Source organism: Microtus pennsylvanicus, chromosome 10, assembly GCF_037038515.1.
Source record: "Microtus pennsylvanicus isolate mMicPen1 chromosome 10, mMicPen1.hap1, whole genome shotgun sequence".
NCBI lineage: Eukaryota > Metazoa > Chordata > Mammalia > Rodentia > Cricetidae > Microtus > Microtus pennsylvanicus.
The window spans coordinates 76,932,836-76,950,528 of NC_134588.1; the positions used below are offsets into that span (position 1 = coordinate 76,932,836).

The 17,693-nt window shown below is 40.2% G+C and overlaps 1 protein-coding gene across 3 annotated transcripts; it reads left to right on the forward strand.

The window, feature by feature from the left end:
- The first annotated feature begins 3,101 nt into the window (after positions 1-3,101).
- Ghitm (growth hormone inducible transmembrane protein) lies at positions 3,102-15,989 on the forward strand. Of its 3 annotated transcripts, none has more exons than XM_075988681.1 (9): positions 3,102-3,174; positions 4,336-4,503; positions 5,978-6,077; positions 7,107-7,218; positions 7,774-7,915; positions 10,753-10,861; positions 12,841-13,029; positions 13,356-13,527; positions 14,734-15,989. In XM_075988681.1, exons 2-9 carry the CDS (start codon positions 4,375-4,377, stop codon positions 14,816-14,818), a joined length of 1,038 nt encoding a protein of 345 aa, XP_075844796.1. In that variant the 5' UTR covers positions 3,102-3,174; positions 4,336-4,374; the 3' UTR covers positions 14,819-15,989. The 3 variants fall into 3 exon arrangements, with proteins under 3 accessions (XP_075844796.1, XP_075844795.1, XP_075844797.1); XM_075988680.1 differs by having other exon boundaries at positions 3,110-3,224; XM_075988682.1 differs by lacking the exon at positions 3,102-3,174 and adding an exon at positions 3,178-3,472.
- The last annotated feature ends 1,704 nt before the right edge of the window (positions 15,990-17,693 follow it).

Here is a 17,693-nt window from a genome sequence, read left to right on the forward strand (position 1 = left end):
ATCCAATTAAGCTATTTAAACTCTTTCCAATGTGTGCTCTACAGGGGACAGACAAGCCTCTAGGGCTATCTCAGAAAAGTATACAATAGAACAAATAAAGTGACCATAATAATAGGGATGTCTACCCCCACAAAAACCAACCATTAGTGGCTATTATAGAACTGTTACTTTTTTTGCCTACTTTCTGTATTATTGATAACATTACATAATGTGTTTTTAAAGCAGCTTTCACCATGTTGCCCAGGTTTTGGGTTTTTTTCTTTTTTTTTTTTTTTTTGTCTTTTCTATCTCTCTCTCCATCTAAACCCTCAATCTCTCCTCCACCTACACTGGCAGACAAGAGCATATCTTATTATATGAGCAAGTGATTCCCTGTTTCAAAATATCTAATATGACAAGCCTCAAATGTAAGAAAGAAAAATAGAGAGGGAAAAAAACTTACTGTCTCTACAAAGACTAAGGTTTAATTAATTAATAGGAACCCCGAGTCACTGGCTTTTAGATTTTGTTTATTTCAGATACTGTAGATGTAGGAAAAAGACTCAATTGTAGGAGTTACACAGCGATCCTGTGTGTGACAACATGAAGTTTAAATTGCTCATCCTCCATCTATGTTCCCCATAGTCAATGTCTTTGGTGATAGTTTCCGCTAGAGTTTTCTCACCATTTGCAGAGTAAAGACACAGGAATTCTGATGCCGTCAGACTGTTTTATTACCCTTATAATGAGCAAATCATTATGTCTGTCAAGATTCACCTGGTGAGATGATCATAAATCACAATAAACAATTGCTTAGGAGATAATAAAGGGCCATAAATTTTAAATGTTGTTAATTATCCTAAAGTACAAGACCTCTAGGGCTTTACCCTTCTTTGTAGTCCTTATTACCACCTAACATTATGATTTTGTTTTCTGACTCCACCAGAAAGGAAATGCCTAAAAGCAACAGTATCACCCACGGTTCAGGTACTAATCATCCCTATTGCTTGGTTCAGAATGAACATCCAGTAAATACTGTTTACTAGGGACTAAAGATAGTATAAGAACTATTAATTAGTCTTTTCTGTCAAATAGTGTAAAAGTTTTATCATAAAGAATTCAAGGGGCTGGAGAGATGGTTCAGAGGTTAAGAGCACTGGCTGCTCTTCCAGAGGTCCAGAGTTCAATTCCCAGCAACCACATGATGGCTCCCAACCATCTGTAATGAGATATGGTGCTTTCTTCTGGCATCTAGACATACACTCAGGTGGGAACACTATGTACACAATAAGTAAATAAAATTTTTAAAAAGTATTCAAATCTTTTTAGCTTCCAACCTTATAAATCTTTTAATCATGAAACCACTGGCATTCTTTTTAAAACCTTCAGGCAAATGCTTTAATAGCTTACCACACCACTGGGTAAGACTTTTGTTCATACCAAGTTCCGGCAGTATTCTAGAATTTGGGGGAGTTAAAAGGCCACCACCTTCCCATTGAAAGAGGATATAGTGCCACAATTGAAAAGCACGCCTTATGATTGTCATAAAAACATACTTAACAAATGTGGCAATTATTGATTACAGACAACCTGCTTCTTGAGGCGGCTATTGCTGGTTGGTGAAATCTAGTCAGTTTTTTTTTCTAGTTTTTGTTTTTTGCTGTTGTCCTTGTAACGTTTTAATATCATTTTGTTGTTGTTTTTATGTTTTGTCTTTTTTCCCCAAGCTTCAGGCTATACTTGTGTAACAGAACACAAGCTATTCTTCCTCTTACTAAGGGTTTTTGTGAAGGCTACTGCAATGCTTCAGTGGGGAGTAGAGCTATTTCTCTTATATTTTTTGTTGTGAGCCTATTCTGTAATACCTGAGCCATCTCTCCAGTCCAAGACTTATTTCTCCATATACTATTGATAGAATCAACCCCAGAATGTTTTCAGTGTTACAGTTAGAAACGCATGAACAAAGTGAAACTGGTTCAGTAAGGCAGTTTGTTTTTGTGGAAAGGGTGTGCCTAAAGCTAAACCAGGATAAGGAGCATATCAGGAGAGGACGTTTCCTTGGTATGTAGTATGTACGTATGTATGTATGTATATATTTATGGTTTTTCGAGACAGGATTTCTTTTCTTTCGAAGCTGAGTCTCTGTACAGCTCTGGCTGTTCTGTAACTCGCTATGTATACCATTGCCATTATTTTCTTGCCAAACCACAAAGTCAATATACTAAAACTCTCAAGAAAATTTTATTTACTAATATATTTATACCTAGTGCATGTATTTTAATAACAATAGTAAAACACTTAAAATGTTCAGATGAATCCTTTCATCCCATAAATACACAAGGTTTTTTGCTCCTGTTCCTCAGAAGTAATTCAAGGTAAATTTACACATGCAAAAACTCACAAAACCAGTGTCAAATCCCTTAAAGTTCACACAATGAATTAAAAGGAGAGGGTATCAAGTACATATCACATAGCTCAAGACATCCTACCTAGCCACATCCCCACGGTACCCAGCAGTGGTAAACATTAAGAAATTAACGAAAGTTTGACTGAATTGTACCTCTTAGGGTTGGTAAACATCGTTCCAGCCACCACGACCATACGATTAACCCAAACTTTACGTTCTCGGCGTAAAACGTGTTTTATGATGACTCTTAAACAGAATTAAAGTCCAACTTATATGTGAAAATTCATTGTGAAACCTAGATCCAAAAACGAAAGTAATTCCAAGCTGGCCTTGAACTCACGGAGTTTGCCTTTACCCCCCGGAGCTCGGGGATTAAAGCAGTGCGCCACCACCTCCCGTCTCTCATTTTTTTTAATTAATTAATTTATTTATTAAAGATTTCTGTCTCTTCCCCGCCACCGCCTCGTCTCTCATTTTTTAACAAGTGCCCGCTGCCAAGGAAATGCTACGCAAGAAAATAAGAACTCCGCTGCCCAGCGCTAAAATGGTCGCCTCGGCTTCGCAGCCCACACCCAAAATGAGCACCGACTGTGACGTTTCCTACCACAAATCTCCATTGGTCCGGTCCCCAAGCCTAGCCCCCGTCTCCCCCACTGCACCCGCCCTTCCGGCAGAGATCTGTTCTCTGATTGGCTGTTTCTACTATTTACCTTTTGTCCGGATATTGCGTGACGCAGTGAGTCGCGCAGCCGCGGAGGAGCGGGCAGAGGGAGGTCGAGCACTCTCAGGTTGGCTGACCCGGAGGGGAGCCCCCGTGGTAGAGGGGACCGGAGCTGAGGTACTGCCCCGCGTGGCCTGAGAATCCCCTTCCCCAAGACGGGCTCCGTCACGGCGGGGTCTAGGCCGGCCATTGCGGGCGGGGCAGGGAGACGCCACTGCCCCTCGCGGTACCTCTTCCTGGGCAGCGGGATGCTGAGTCAGCCCCTCGGGGACCTGGTGGCCCGGCTGGGGGTGCGGTGGGGCGCTCCGTGGACGCGGAGGCTGCGGGCTGGCGGTGACGGGGAAGGACCAGGAGCTCGAGCATCGGTGCGCAAGGAAGCCTTAAGAAGGGCCGGCAGGAGTTGGTGCAGAACTAGCCTAGGGGCCCGTTTCACCTAAATGTATGGCAGATCACCGCCTTGGGCGTTTATGCGACTTGAGGCTACTCAGACTTGGGTCTGTGGCCCGGTCAGTAGGCTGCAGGCTGGAGGAAGGGACAGGTTGAGATGATGTAATGGCGTGAAAGTACCCGAAGGACTCTCGGGGTTTTTTTTTCCCTCCCGCAAGGTCAGATGCCTAGAGTTCCTGTGGAAGGACTCACGGGTATTGTGTTCATTTTGATCGAAGGCTACGTATTAGTGGAATAAATTAACTTGATTTGAAGGTGTCTGTCGTATTTTAATAGTTGACGTATTTACTAGACATTCACATGGCCTGGCTTCTGTTGATGTCTTTTAGTCTTGTATAGTTTGGCCTCCAATTCATCTTTTTCTTGGAAATGTTTTTCCTGTGCTGAAAAGTTTCACAGATTCTTTTAACTTATTAAACGGTGGTATAAATACCAGTTAACACTGTGACTGTAAATGCTAGAATTTGTAATTGTGCTAACGTAATAACACTCCTTCTGTATTATATATATATGGTCAAACTGGGATTTATATTATTGGGTATATATAATAATATATAATAATAAAATATATAATATATGCAATATAGTATATGCTATTATATATAATTTATACTATAACTGGATTTCTGGAGTTAGAAGAGGCAAGGGGAGGATTCAACATTAAGAATTAATGAGGCCACTGTTGTGATTTTTTTTTCCTGCAGAACCTTAATTGGTTTCTTCTGTTCTTTGACTATTCTGTTCCTTTCTCAGTTAACATACATTTTTGCTTTTTAACTAGCATTTCAGATCTGCTTAGTGAACCGGTGTATCACCCACCATGCTGGCTGCAAGGCTTGTGTGTCTCCGGACACTGCCTTCCAGGGTTTTCCAGCCCACTTTCACCAAGACCTCCCCACTCATAAAGAATTCCATCACGAAGAATCAATGGCTCTTAACACCCACCAGGGTAAAGAATGTTTTTTCAATATGGGTTTCCACCCCATTCTGGTTTTTTTGTTTGTTTGTTTTGTTTTAGGATTTTCTGTTTTGTTTTGGTGGTGGTGGTTAATCAGTGGGTTGTCTGTGAGATTCTCTGATTGCACATAGCTTTCTCTAAACAGAGAAAGCTATGTGACTTACCAAATAAACCAACAGTTGAGTTTCCATTGAACTTTCTCCCTATCAGTTAAAATCATACCAGTCTCCTTATCACAAATGAAAGAGAGATTTTATTTTTACACCTTATGTCTTGAAGTTTCTCACTCAGAAAACTGAGAGTAAGCATTGGGGAATTAAGTTACATGATACAAGAAAAGGATTGTATATGGGAGCTGCAGTCAAATGCTAAAGAACCCAGAGATATTACCAGTTGGTCCAGCTGATTAGTTACTAAAGATGGTACTACAGCTTTTGCTTAGATAAGGATAAAAATCTGTCAGATTATCGAGAAAGGCCTATTTCTTTTGGCAACAGGTGTTTTCCTTGGAGACAGGGTCTCAATCTATAGAATTAGCTGATCTCAAAATAGTGATTTCACCTCCCGTATGCTCGCAGGTGCTGAGATTGCAAGCCAACATCTGTCTTGTAGTATTTAAATGAGTATAGATGCATGTTTTAAAGTGTGAACTAGCTGAAGAGAATCTGCAGTAGTTAACAGGGCATACTTTCCTCTTCCAATAACTTGTCCACCACTGGTAAAGACCCAGCTAAATGACTGAAGAGAATCTGCAGTAGTTAGAAGGGCATACTTTCCTCTTCCAATAACTTGTCCACCGCTGGTAAAGACCCAGCTAAATGACTGAAGAGAATCTGCAGTAGTTAGAAGGGCATACTTTCCTCTTCCAATAACTTGTCCACCGCTGGTAAAGACCCAGCTAAATGACTGAAGAGAATCTGCAGTAGTTAGAAGGGCATACTTTCCTCTTACAGTAACTTGTCCACGGCTGGTAAAGACCCAGCTAAATGACTGAAGAGAATCTGCAGTAATTAGAACGGCATACTTTCCTCTTACAGTAACTTGTCCACCGCTGGTAAATACCCAGCTAAATGACTGAGTGCTTTCCTACTGTTCCTGAGGCTTCAGGTTCAACTTTGACTACCTGGGGAAAATTGTATAATCATTTCAAAGATGGAGCACAGGTCAAGCTACATCTAATCTTAGTTAAACTTTGGGGGAGGTTGGGGGCGCAGGCGAGACAGAGTTTCTCCATAACTTTGGAGCCTGCCCTGGAACTAACTCTAGGCCGGGCTAGTCTCAAACTCACAGATATCTGCCTCCCCAGTGCTGGAATTTAAAGTGTGTACCACTACCACCCGGCTTTTTCTTCTTTCTTTCTTTCTTTTCTTACTTTTCTACTGATTCTATATTAGTGTAAAAAGAACCTCTGTTTTTTTGACATGCTATTGATCTGAGTGGTACGTGTCTTTTTTGTATATGTCAGGAATATGCTGCCAAGACAAGAGTTAGGATCCACCGTGGGAAAACTGGCCAAGAATTGAAAGAGGCAGCTTTGGAACCATCAATGGAAAAAATCTTTAAAAGTAGGTGGAAGTTCAGTATTTAACATGAAGCTTTTAAAATTTATATTTATTCCTGTGTCTGTAAGCGTGAGTATCCACCAGGTGTGTGTTGATGCCCACAGAGGCCAGAAGAAGATATTTTATCCCCTGGGGCTAGAGTTGGGTGACTATATGCCTCCAGAAGTGGGTGTTTGGAACTGAACTCGGGTCCTCTGAAAGAGGAGCAGCAAAGGGCTCTTAACTCAAGAGCCATATCTGCGGCCGCTAGTAAGGCATTATCTTAATGAAGTCATTTTGATTCATCGCTTGAATTTTAACTTTAAAATGTCTGAAAGCAGATTATTAATCTTCCCTAAACTATTTAAACAAAAGCACTGCTACTTATCAGTGTTGGAAATGTCACTTTATTATAGTTGAGGAGTCCTAATCAGTATCATGGAAAGCATTCCTTTTTGATAGGGACTTGACCACAGAGAACAAATCAGGATTTTCCAGGAATGTTCTTAGTGAACAAATTGAAAGGAACAAGATGTTCTTTATGAGAACTGCCTGAGAGCTGCTAAAAAAATTTTCATTATTCTAAAGCAAGAGCATCTCTCCCTTTTTTGGTACATATATATTAATAGCATTTTTCTCTATTGATTCTCTAGGCTCACATAAACTTCACCTGGGTTAATACTTTAGACACAGTGTAAAATGACTGATATCATTTTCTTTATTTTTTCAACATTTACTCATCTGGGGTATGTTCTTGCTATGTAAACCCTGCTGGTCATGTACTCATGATTTTTTGTCTCAGCTCCCACGTGCTTTAACAGCTATGTATGCGTCTGTACCCAAATGCTTTTTTATTCTTTGAGGTCATTGTTGTACATTTGTTTCTGGAATATCCTTTCCTTCTGGCCTAATGTTGAGAATTCTGTGTCCCCCATGAGACTCCTGTGAAGAAACAGTTATGATCTGAACCCCTCCTGGTTATTTTGAATAATTACCCCAGCACTTTAGTTGAAATGTGCTGACCCTAGCCTGTGTTTGTTGCTGTGCTTGCAGTTGATCAGATGGGAAGGTGGTTTGTTGCTGGAGGAGCAGCTGTTGGTCTTGGAGCGCTGTGCTACTATGGCTTAGGAATGTCTAATGAGATTGGAGCTATCGAAAAGGCTGTGTAAGTAAATTGTCCCCAAGCAACCAAAATCCTTCAAATAAAGGTTCTCGTTCTTCCTACTCTTGAGTGTCTAGTCACTTTTGGAATGCCTTGTCTGGTTTTCATTTGTGAATATGCATGAATATAAATAGTCTCTTTTGTTCATTTGTCACAGACTTATTCAAGCCTAAATAATCATTTGTAATCAAGGCTATGTATTCAGACAAGGAGAAAATGTGTTGCTTTATATGTGGATCAAATGTATGTTTCTGTCATTTCATCTAATATAGTTCCAAGATATACATAATTATTTATATCATAGCTGGGTGTGGTCATGCACACCTTTAATCCTAACACTTAGGAGGTAGAGTCCAGGACAGCCTGGTGTGTGGTCTACAGAGCCAGTTCGAGGATAGTCAGGGCTACACAGAGGAACTCTTGAAAAACCAAAAACAATAATTATAGTTATTATTTCTATCACAATTAGATTGGGAACATTAAAGTGATTTATTCCAGAGTCTTTTGTATCTAACAAATGATTTAATCAGAATTTTTACCTTGTCCTGTTTCTTACAGAATTTGGCCTCAGTATGTGAAGGATAGAATTCATTCTACTTACATGTACTTAACAGGAAGTATTGGCTTAACAGCTTTGTCTGCCATGGCAGTAGCCAGAACACCTGCTCTCATGAACTTCATGATGAGAGGCTCTTGGGTGGTAAGTTAGCTACTTGCTATTTCTATTGGGAAGGTGGTGCTAGGTGATGATTTTGTTGCTTTTTGATGTAAAGATCAGATTTCATGGAGTAGAGCCATTAATATTTCAATGGTAAGGAAATTGCCTAGAATCTGTTGAACTGTAGGTTCAGTTCTTAATACAGGGAAGAAAAATGATTTGCTAAAATATATATTGTAGGAAAGGGAGAGGACATTAAATGGAAGAATATTGTATTACTCTTTATCAAATATGTGTTTTAATTGGATCGAAGGGGTCAAAAACTGAACTTAGAAACTGATAGCAAACAACTTCTATTTTGTACTCCCTTGCTAAAAATAAAGTAAATGTGCCTGGTGATGCCTTTAATCCTAGCACTTGGGAGGCAGAGGCAGGCAGGTTTGTCTTGAAAAAACAAACAAATAAGTAAAGTAAATGTAGATCCATCTTGCTGATGAAGCTTTCTGCAGTGTTAGAGGAAGTTAGTTAACAGGGCGCTGCTGTCCCGCCTGAGCTGCCTGCCTGAATACGGGCACTTTGTTCAGTGCATATTTCCTTCTTCTTTTGGTTTTATTTGTTTGTTTTGTTTTGTTTTGAGACAGGGTTTCTCTATGTAGCCTTGGCTGTCCTGGAACTTGCTCTGTAGACCAGGCTGGCCTCAAACTCAGAGATCCACCTGCCTCTACCTCCCAAGTACTAGGATCAAAGGTTTGTGCCACCACCACCCAACAAAGTGAATGAATATTTCTTAAGCACTTGCTGTTTTGCTTGCTAGCACTGTATGCTTTCAGGTATGGGTTCTGTTCCTGTTATGTGGTGGGGGGATCTAAAGTGTATCATACGGGATATACAATAAGAAATAGAAAGTTGAAAGTGAAGTAAAAAGTTAGCTGAAAGACAGTCTTGGACCATCAGGGCAGTTTTGTGGAAGACTTGGTTCTTTTTTGTTTTTTATTTATGTGCATTGGTGTTTTCCCTGCATGTGTATGTATGCTGGGTCTCATGGAACTCGAGTTATAGACAGTTGTGTTCCGCCATGTGGGTGCTGGGAATTGAACCTGGATCCTCTGGAAGAGCGGCCATCTTTCCAGCCCCCAAGACTTAGTTCTTCTGCTAGGTAACATGCTTTCTTTCAGAAGAGGACGAGGCCAGTCCAGCAGAACAAAGGAGAAGAGCTAGGAAAGCTAGGAAGACCCTATTGGGAAAAGTGTTTTACAGTCCCATCCAGTGAAATCTCAAGTGGGAAAGGACATGGTGAGAAAGGTGCTATCTTTGATTTCCAAGCTGAGGCAAAGTACCTAACAGAGACCACTGTGCAGACTAGATGGCAGAAAACACTTCTGTTCAAGTGGTAGAACGAATGTGGACTGAGCAGTGGTGGCGCATGTCCTTAATTTTAGCACTTGGGAGGCAGAGACAGTGGATGGATCTCTGTGAGTTCAAGACCTGCCTGGTCTACCAAGTGAGTTCAAGGACAGCCCAGGCTACACAGAGAAGCCCTGTCTCAAGAACAACAACTACTAATGTGGGCGACACAAAGCAGGTGCACCAGCTGTGCCTGTGGGACCGGGCAAGGCAGGAGATGGGAATTAAACACAGCTGTTTCCCATAGTTGGGAAGCCAGAGCTGTAAGTTTTTAATCCATGATATTTCCTACATTCTGTATTCCAAGAGAACTTGCTGTGGTAGTATAGGGACCATACTTACTGGGTAAATATACAATGCCAAAGAAGCTATGTGTTTAGACCATACCCTCTGCAGCAAAATGTCACTGTCTTCTGCTACTAAGAATATTTAAGAGAAATAATTGAGAAAGTTAGGAAGATGTTTCAGAAAGGAGGGAGAAAGCCTTTTGGAGGTAGTACAGATAGGAAAGCATAGTTTTTCTCAAGTGCCTTTGGAACAAGAGAGACATCTGCCACTATTGGGAAAAGTGCATACTAGTAAGTCACTCAGGTAGCAAGGAAGGGGTGTGTGTCGTGCATCTAGAGGTCAGAGGACCTTTGTGTAATTGGTTCTCTCTCACACACATCTTTGTGGATTCTGAGGGTGTTACTCAGATCCTCAGGCTTCGATTTGGGGCTCAGCTAGTAACTTAACCTGCTGATCCAACTCACTGCCCTGCCAGTATACTTTTTGTTTGTTGGGTTGGTTTGGTGTTTTGCCTTTTGTTTTAGTTTGAGACAGGGTCTTCTATCACCCCTGACTGTTCTAGAACTCAGTAGACAAGGCATTGGCTTTCTTGAGAACAGGCTTCTTTGTTAGCCGTGGCTGTCCTAGCGCTTAGTACATAGACTTGAATTCAGAGATCTACCTGTGTACCACCATTCTCTCTAAAGGCACAGTAAACATTAAGGAAATATGAACTTGGAAGCATTTTTTCAGTTCTACCAGTTCAGTATCACTAAAATGTAGAATGTGGAAAAGTAAAAGCAAAAAAATGAGGATTTTTAAAGGAAAATACACAGTTGAGATAAACAGCTAGAAATTTACATGAACATAGGATTTGTAGAGCAATTTATAGTAATTGTTTCTCCATTAGAAACAATGCGGTAGAATCCAGTATGTTTTTTAGCACTGGTTTTTCTTATCATCCACAGAAACAGCTGGTTTTATTTTTCTATGCTTTACATCAGGTTGAAAATTATGTCTGTGGCAGTAGAGGGCACTCTTGCTAAATTGATCTTACTAAAGCTGAATGAACCAGAAACCAAAGTGTACTAGAGAAAAACAGCATTCAGTTTCTTCATAGTGATTAATCATACTTGAATCTGTGGGCTTCTGCTTTAAGGATCTGTTTGTTTTGTTTTGTTTTGTTTTGTTTTATGTGTGTCTTCCAGACAATTGGTGCAACCTTTGCAGCCATGATTGGAGCTGGAATGCTGGTACAGTCAATACCATATGATCAGAGCCCAGGGCCAAAGCATCTGGCTTGGATGCTTCATTCTGGTATGTTCTGTTTCAAATTCTTATTGGACTCTCTTGAATATTATTTGTGTTCCTGTTAAGACAGGGTCTTGATTTGCATGCCAGACTGACCTGCAGCTTGTTGTCTTCCTACTTTTGGTCTCTTGACACACCTGACTTAAATAGTGGCCTTTTTGAACAATTCTTCAGTTGTAAATGAGTTGATAAACCTTGTTTTTAGAAAATAGAATTTCATACAGTCGTGGTTGCCAGGCCTTTGCTTTAAAAGTATTGGTATTAAGATAGCTCTGAGGTTATGCTCTGAGATAACTATGTATAAGAAAAGAGCTGAGAGACCAGCAAGGTGCTCAGCAGATAGAGGCATTTGCTGTATAAGCCTGGTAAGCAGTGTGCAATCCCTGGGGTCCCCACATAAAGACAGAAGAGAACTAACTTTACAGAGTGGTCCTCTGACCTCCACAGTGTTGCATACCATGTGCCCATACACACACTATGTACATATGCTTATACTATAGCAATTTAAAACAGGAGCCAGGTTGTAATGATATTTTATTTATTAAAAATAAAGCTTTCCTGAAGATCAGAGAGTAAAACACCCTCACTGATAAGCCATACAGACCAGGCAGTGGTCGCACACACCTTTAATCCTAGTAGCTACACTAGTTTGCCATAGAAATGTGGCGGTACTGGTGTACCCCTTTAATTCTAGCCCTAGAGAAGAATATGAGAGGAGACAGCTCTCAGGCATAGCCTCATTCTGAGGATTCCTGTAAGCAGGATCAGCATTTCCGACTGAGGTAGAGGTAAGAGCCAGTGGCTAGCTGTTTTGCTTTTCTGGTCTTCAAGTTGAACCCTAATATCTGTCTCTTTTTATTAATTGTGCTACACCAGTTCTGGTGGTACAGGCCTGTAATCAAACCTACTCAGGAAGCTGAGTCATGGAGATTATAGGTTTAAAGATGCCCTAAGTAACATAGTGAGATGCTATCTCAAAAGACAGATGCAGGGTATGTAGCTCAGTGGTATTAGGCGTACGCAAGGCCCTGGCGTACCAATAAAACTAAAGTAAGCAGCTACATTATTTCTCTACTTACATAATTTCGTGTCCTGAAATCTCCTCGTTTGCCCTCCTGTTTGGTGATTGGCAATAACATATTTCTATAATGTTTTATTGTTTTGTTTTATTTCAAGACAAGGTCTCACTGTGTAGTTCTGACTGTTCTGTGTAGACCAGACTGGCCTTGAACTCAAAGATCCACCTGCCTCTTCCTAGTACTGGGATTAAAGGCATGTGCCACTATGCCCACCTTCCTCATAATTTTTTGTTTGTTTTTGTTTTTTTGAGACAAGGTTTCTCTAGCTTTAGAGCCTGTCCTGGTTCTCGCTCTGTAGACCAGACATGTCTTGAACTCACAGAGATCTGCCTATCTCTGCCTCCCAAGTGCTGGGATTAAAGGCGTGCGCCACCACCACCCAGCTTTCCCCTATAATTCTTAAGGAAGGTGTTTTTATAAATTTTGACAACTGAGGTTTGTTTTTATGAACTGAAATGAGACTGCTCCTTATTAGGTGAGGCAAATCCAGTGCCTGCCTGGGAAGCCTCTGCGTTTCTGAGTTCCATCACACACTTCCCTTCCAGTTTACTTCCTTCCCTTTGGGCATCAGTAGGTTTGACCTTCTGTGTGTCGGTTCTTCTTCTGCTATTTTTAAATCTAGTGTGGTCTCTGTTAGAAATAATGACCTACACAGACTTTTACAAAGTTACTAAAAATGAATGCTCCTGTTTGTATATGAATTGGGATCCCATGTTGATGTGATAGTTTTATAGACTCAGATATTGACTGTATAGTTTGGATTGTAGGGTATGACTACCTAAGTGTGAAATTTACTATATCAACATTGTTTAACATAGGGTACAGTGTTACGAGAAGCTTCACAGTGACATTTGTTCTCTGGTGGTCATTTGGTAGATATCTCACAAGACCTTGCTCTCTCCCCAGGTGTGATGGGTGCAGTGGTGGCTCCTCTGACGATCTTGGGGGGGCCTCTTCTCTTGAGAGCTGCATGGTACACTGCTGGTATTGTGGGCGGCCTCTCGACTGTGGCCATGTGCGCACCCAGTGAGAAGTTTCTGAACATGGGAGCACCCCTGGGAGCGGGCCTAGGCGTTGTCTTTGTGTCTTCACTGGGTAAGCTACTGCCCTTTGAAGGGTTCAAGTATCCGGAAGCATTAAGATTAATTTTTGAAAGTTGTTTAAACGATAGGCTAAATTGATTGGGTTTGATTATTTGATATCATAAAATCTTGGCTTATGGTTAAGTATTCGTTTTATTAAGTACCTCTGAAATGATTAAGATGACTTGTAAATTGTTCTAATGTTGGTAAGTAACCCATTAGAAAATGATGATCCATGCGATTTCATATCAGATTTACCAACGTAGTTTTAAATAATAGAAACTGCAAGTCCAGTTGCAAGCTATATATATAATACGTTCTATTTTTCCTTTGTTTTAGGATCTATGTTTCTTCCCCCTACCACAGTGGCTGGTGCCACTCTGTATTCAGTGGCAATGTATGGTGGATTAGTTCTTTTCAGTATGTTCCTTCTATATGATACTCAGAAAGTAATCAAACGTGCAGAACTAACACCAATGTATGGAGTTCAAAAGTATGATCCCATCAATTCGTAAGTAAACCTTACTGTTACTGCTATATTACATAGGTATGGCTGTTTGGTTCCATGTGTATTAGTTTCACAGGGTACCACCATAGCAAAGAAGCATAAGATAGGTGGCCTAAAATTTATTATCTTCAGGTTGGGCCTGGGAGACAGAGCCAGGCAGATTGCTCAGAGTTGGAGGCCAGCCTGATTTAGAGGACAGCAAAGGCCAACAGACATACACTTTTCCGGTGGGCCTCATTTTAACTTACATTATAATTGTATCTTTATTGGTTTGTTTTGTTTTGTTCTTTAAGACAGAGTTTCTCTGTGTAACCCCTCTTGCTGTTCTGCAACTGGCTCTGTTCTGCCTGCCTCTGCCTCACCAGTGCTGAGATTAAAGGTGTACGCCACCACTGCCCGCATAATTATATCTTTGAAGGTTATATTTCCAAATAAGGGCACACAGGACCAGTACTGGGATTTGCAACAGGTTAAATTTTGCCGCTTCTGTTGGAGTGTAGTTTGGGCTGTCTACTTAGAAAACTGATTGCATTGCAGCTGAGCATAGTTTTTAGGTTTCAGTTACAAGTACTGTCTGTTAGAATGCATGTAATTAATTGGAATGTTTAAGGAGGGGAAACCAGTTCTGAAAACATTTTTCCTTGTGTTTGTTTTAGAGACATTCAACCTTAATTGACAATTCAATAATATAAAATAGTGTTTTCACTTTTCTTGAATTCTGCCTAAAGTTTCAAAGTGTCTCTCACATTTTTATGATGCTCTCCTTTACCTAAAAATAAAATAATGTAATAGCTTTTTTAAAATGTTGCTATAACACTTGGAGCTTTATAGCAGCTTTCTTAAAGGGGATGCAAAGGATATATTCTATTTGAAAATGCCAGACTGTGTCTTGCGAGTTTTTTAAAGGTGTGGGGTTTTTTATTTGTTGTAGTTCTTCTGTTGTCTAACACCCAGGTTTGATGCTCATAGCAGATGTCAAAGAATACATAATACTTTTAAAAATTATGTTCTTCATTTAAAAGTGATTCTACCAGAAGGAAAACTGAGCATTATCTAGTTTCAAACCCTAACTGGCACTTAAACATTGTATTTTTAGTTTCTATTTAATAACACTAGGAATAATGAGTATTATTATTCCCATTTTTTTGTACTAAGAATTAGATTGTCATCATTATTAGAGTCACATCTTACTATAATTTTCTTTTCTAGGATGTTGAGAATCTACATGGATACATTAAATATATTTATGAGAGTTGCAACTATGCTAGCAACTGGAAGCAACAGAAAGAAATGAAGTGGCCACCTCTGGTGTCTCTGCTCACTCACGCTTGTTAATAGGAGCAGATAGTCATTACAGTTTGCGCTTAGCAAAACTCCTTTGTAGAAGATAAACTGTCACCATGTGTAAAGTGTTCAGTAATGTGACCCTTCAGGTTTGCTTTTTCTTTTAGAGAATAAATTCAATAGATGTCTTCCAAATAAGTGCATACACTTTCAACTATTGTGTTTGAGTAACTTAAAAATGTTTTGATGAATGTGGGAACTAAAATTTGTGTTACAAGATTTCAATTTTTTTTTGATTTATTGGATAAGTAAAATTTAGTGAATTTATCTGTCTTCATATTTTGGGGGGCTTGCAAAATATTTAAGATCCTGAGTGATGAGGTTTTGGTATAAAGATCAGACAGAGGTAAAAAATCACTTTAGTCACATTGTAAATGCTTAGGAGAGCACTGATTGGGATGAGAGATGCCAGAGAGACATCTGAGATGTGGAACAAGTTCATGGGCTGTGACTAAAGCCACAGTTGTTTGTGTCTCTGCTCATCAATGGCCCTCTGGTGTTGACTCATTGTCAGGATAGTCCAGAGGGTTAATCCTTAAGAGACTCCCTGGTGGAATTAGGTATATGTGAGTTTTACTGTGAAGTCTTCTAAAACAAATGTCCTTATAACTGTGTTCACTATAACGTTCTCCAAAGCATGGGATTTGTCTGCATCAAATACATGGTGTGTTTGAAGTTTGCTGGTATTTTCTCTGGGTCTGACTGCAAGCATGCTTGCTTTTCTCATCACGCTTGACAGCTGTCAGGAAAGCCTTCTGGCTTATGCTAAGATTAGGAGCCTTTTTTTCTTCTAAAACTGTTGTCGTCCTGTGTTCTCTCTCAGGTTAGCATGAACAAACAAAGCAAACTTAGTTGACCTTGGGAAGTATTTGAAAAGAAGGCAATGGGAAGGTGTTTTCTTCGCCTCCCTTATCACTTTCTCTCCGTGGACACGAGTGATGTTTGTAAGGTTTTGATACAGCGGTTACGAGTGGGAGGTTCTTCGGTGAGGTCTGTATGACTATATGCACAATTGCTATTTTTGATAAATATTTATTATAGTCATCCAGAAATAACTAGTCTAATCATTTTAAAGTACACAGAATGTTTATTTATAAAATAAAATTTCTAGCAGATGGTGATTGTGTACATTCTTCTCCCTGAAGCATCCTTCTCACTGGAGTCTGGGCAAGAAAGCAGCGTGGGCTTTGACTGCACAGTAGTACACACTACAGGGGACATGCAGCTAGATGGCCTGCATCCATTTGAATGTCAACTCAGATTTTCCCTGATTTCTTATATGACCCTGAACAAATTACCTACCTCCTCATACTCAGTTTTATCCTCTGTAAAATGAGACATCTACCTTATGGGGTTAAGGCTAAACTCAGAAATGGTTGGACATTGTATAAATCTTAGCTATTGCTGCTGTTTTTTTATGTTTTTTCCCTTAAGTAAAAAAAAAAAAAAATTTACTCTCTTTAGTGTTCATAAAGTTTCATTGTCATTTTAAGTTGATATCTTAAATAGCCTATTGTTTTCAGTTGTAGTTTGGAGCTCAAACTTTAATATTTCATTTTATCTACTTACAAAACAGCAGTATGGTTTCAACAGCAGCATCAGGTAGAGAATAATAAGATCAAGGGTTCTATTACATATGTGGATCCCACATGTCCTGGTGTCCCGTGAGCCTGTGACATTCAGGACAGTTTGAAGGGTTCTCTTCCCTCGGCCATGTGGGTTGCAAGGTTTCAGCTCAGGTCATTGGACTCAATAGCAAGCACCCTTTACCCACTGTTACTTTGTCTGCCGCAGGTGGTTGTATTTTAACGATAGTATTTTATAGCGTTGCTGAGCCAATAAAAACTGTAAAGTGAGTTCTATAAAACGTGCTTAGTTAGGCAGTGCTTCTGAAATGGTAATGGAATAACCTGGTATCTTAGATCTTATATTCTGGGTGGGCATGTAGGTACTTTCCTCACAGAATTAGAGTTGACCTGTAAAACGATGGGTTTTAGGCAACAATGGAACTTTCGTGTCATTTGAAATCTTAAATTATAACAAGTAGATGGATTAAAAATCACAGGCCCTTTGGCTTGGCTTGCTTAGAAGGGTATTGGTTTGTAACTTATTTTGGCAAAACTTGAAAGCATGTAATTACCAAGTGGTGTATACTTTTATTTCGTTAGTCAGTGGCAAAGATGTTTGTCTGCTCTGTGCTTGGGGATTTTTGTTTAGTATTTGAAACTTTTATGCATTTATCATAACTGCCCACTCATTTTTCTCCCTAGTGCCCCACACCCTTGTGTGCTCTCTTCCTCTCCCTTGCCACCCCCCTTTTTTTTGTTTGCTTGCTTGTTTTTTTGAGACAAAGGTTTCACTGTAGTTTTAGAGCCTGTCCTGGAACTAGCTCTTGTAGACCAGGTTGGCCTCGAACTCACAGAGATCCACCTGCCTCTGCCTCCCTAGTGCTGGGATTAAAGGTGTGTGCCACCACCGCCCGACTGTTTTTTTGTTAATAACCCACACACACATGGACATGGGGAGTGACCCCCCCACGGCTGCCATCAGCTACAGAGAGCTTGTAGGAGGGTGGAGCGCAGATGTCCCTCCAATCTGGAACTCTGACCAGCTGACCGCTGACTCTACAGATGCTGTGAGTTGGTGTGTGTGGTAACCATCTTCAGAACAGCATTCACATCACACGGCACTCTTGCCTACGTTTCTTCGCACACTGTGAAATTCCCTGCACTTTAGCTAGTAGGGTTGCTATAGAGGACTCAACCACAGCTGAGCACACACTCATTTATACTCAGTCCTTTAGCCAGTTATGACTCTGCATTAAC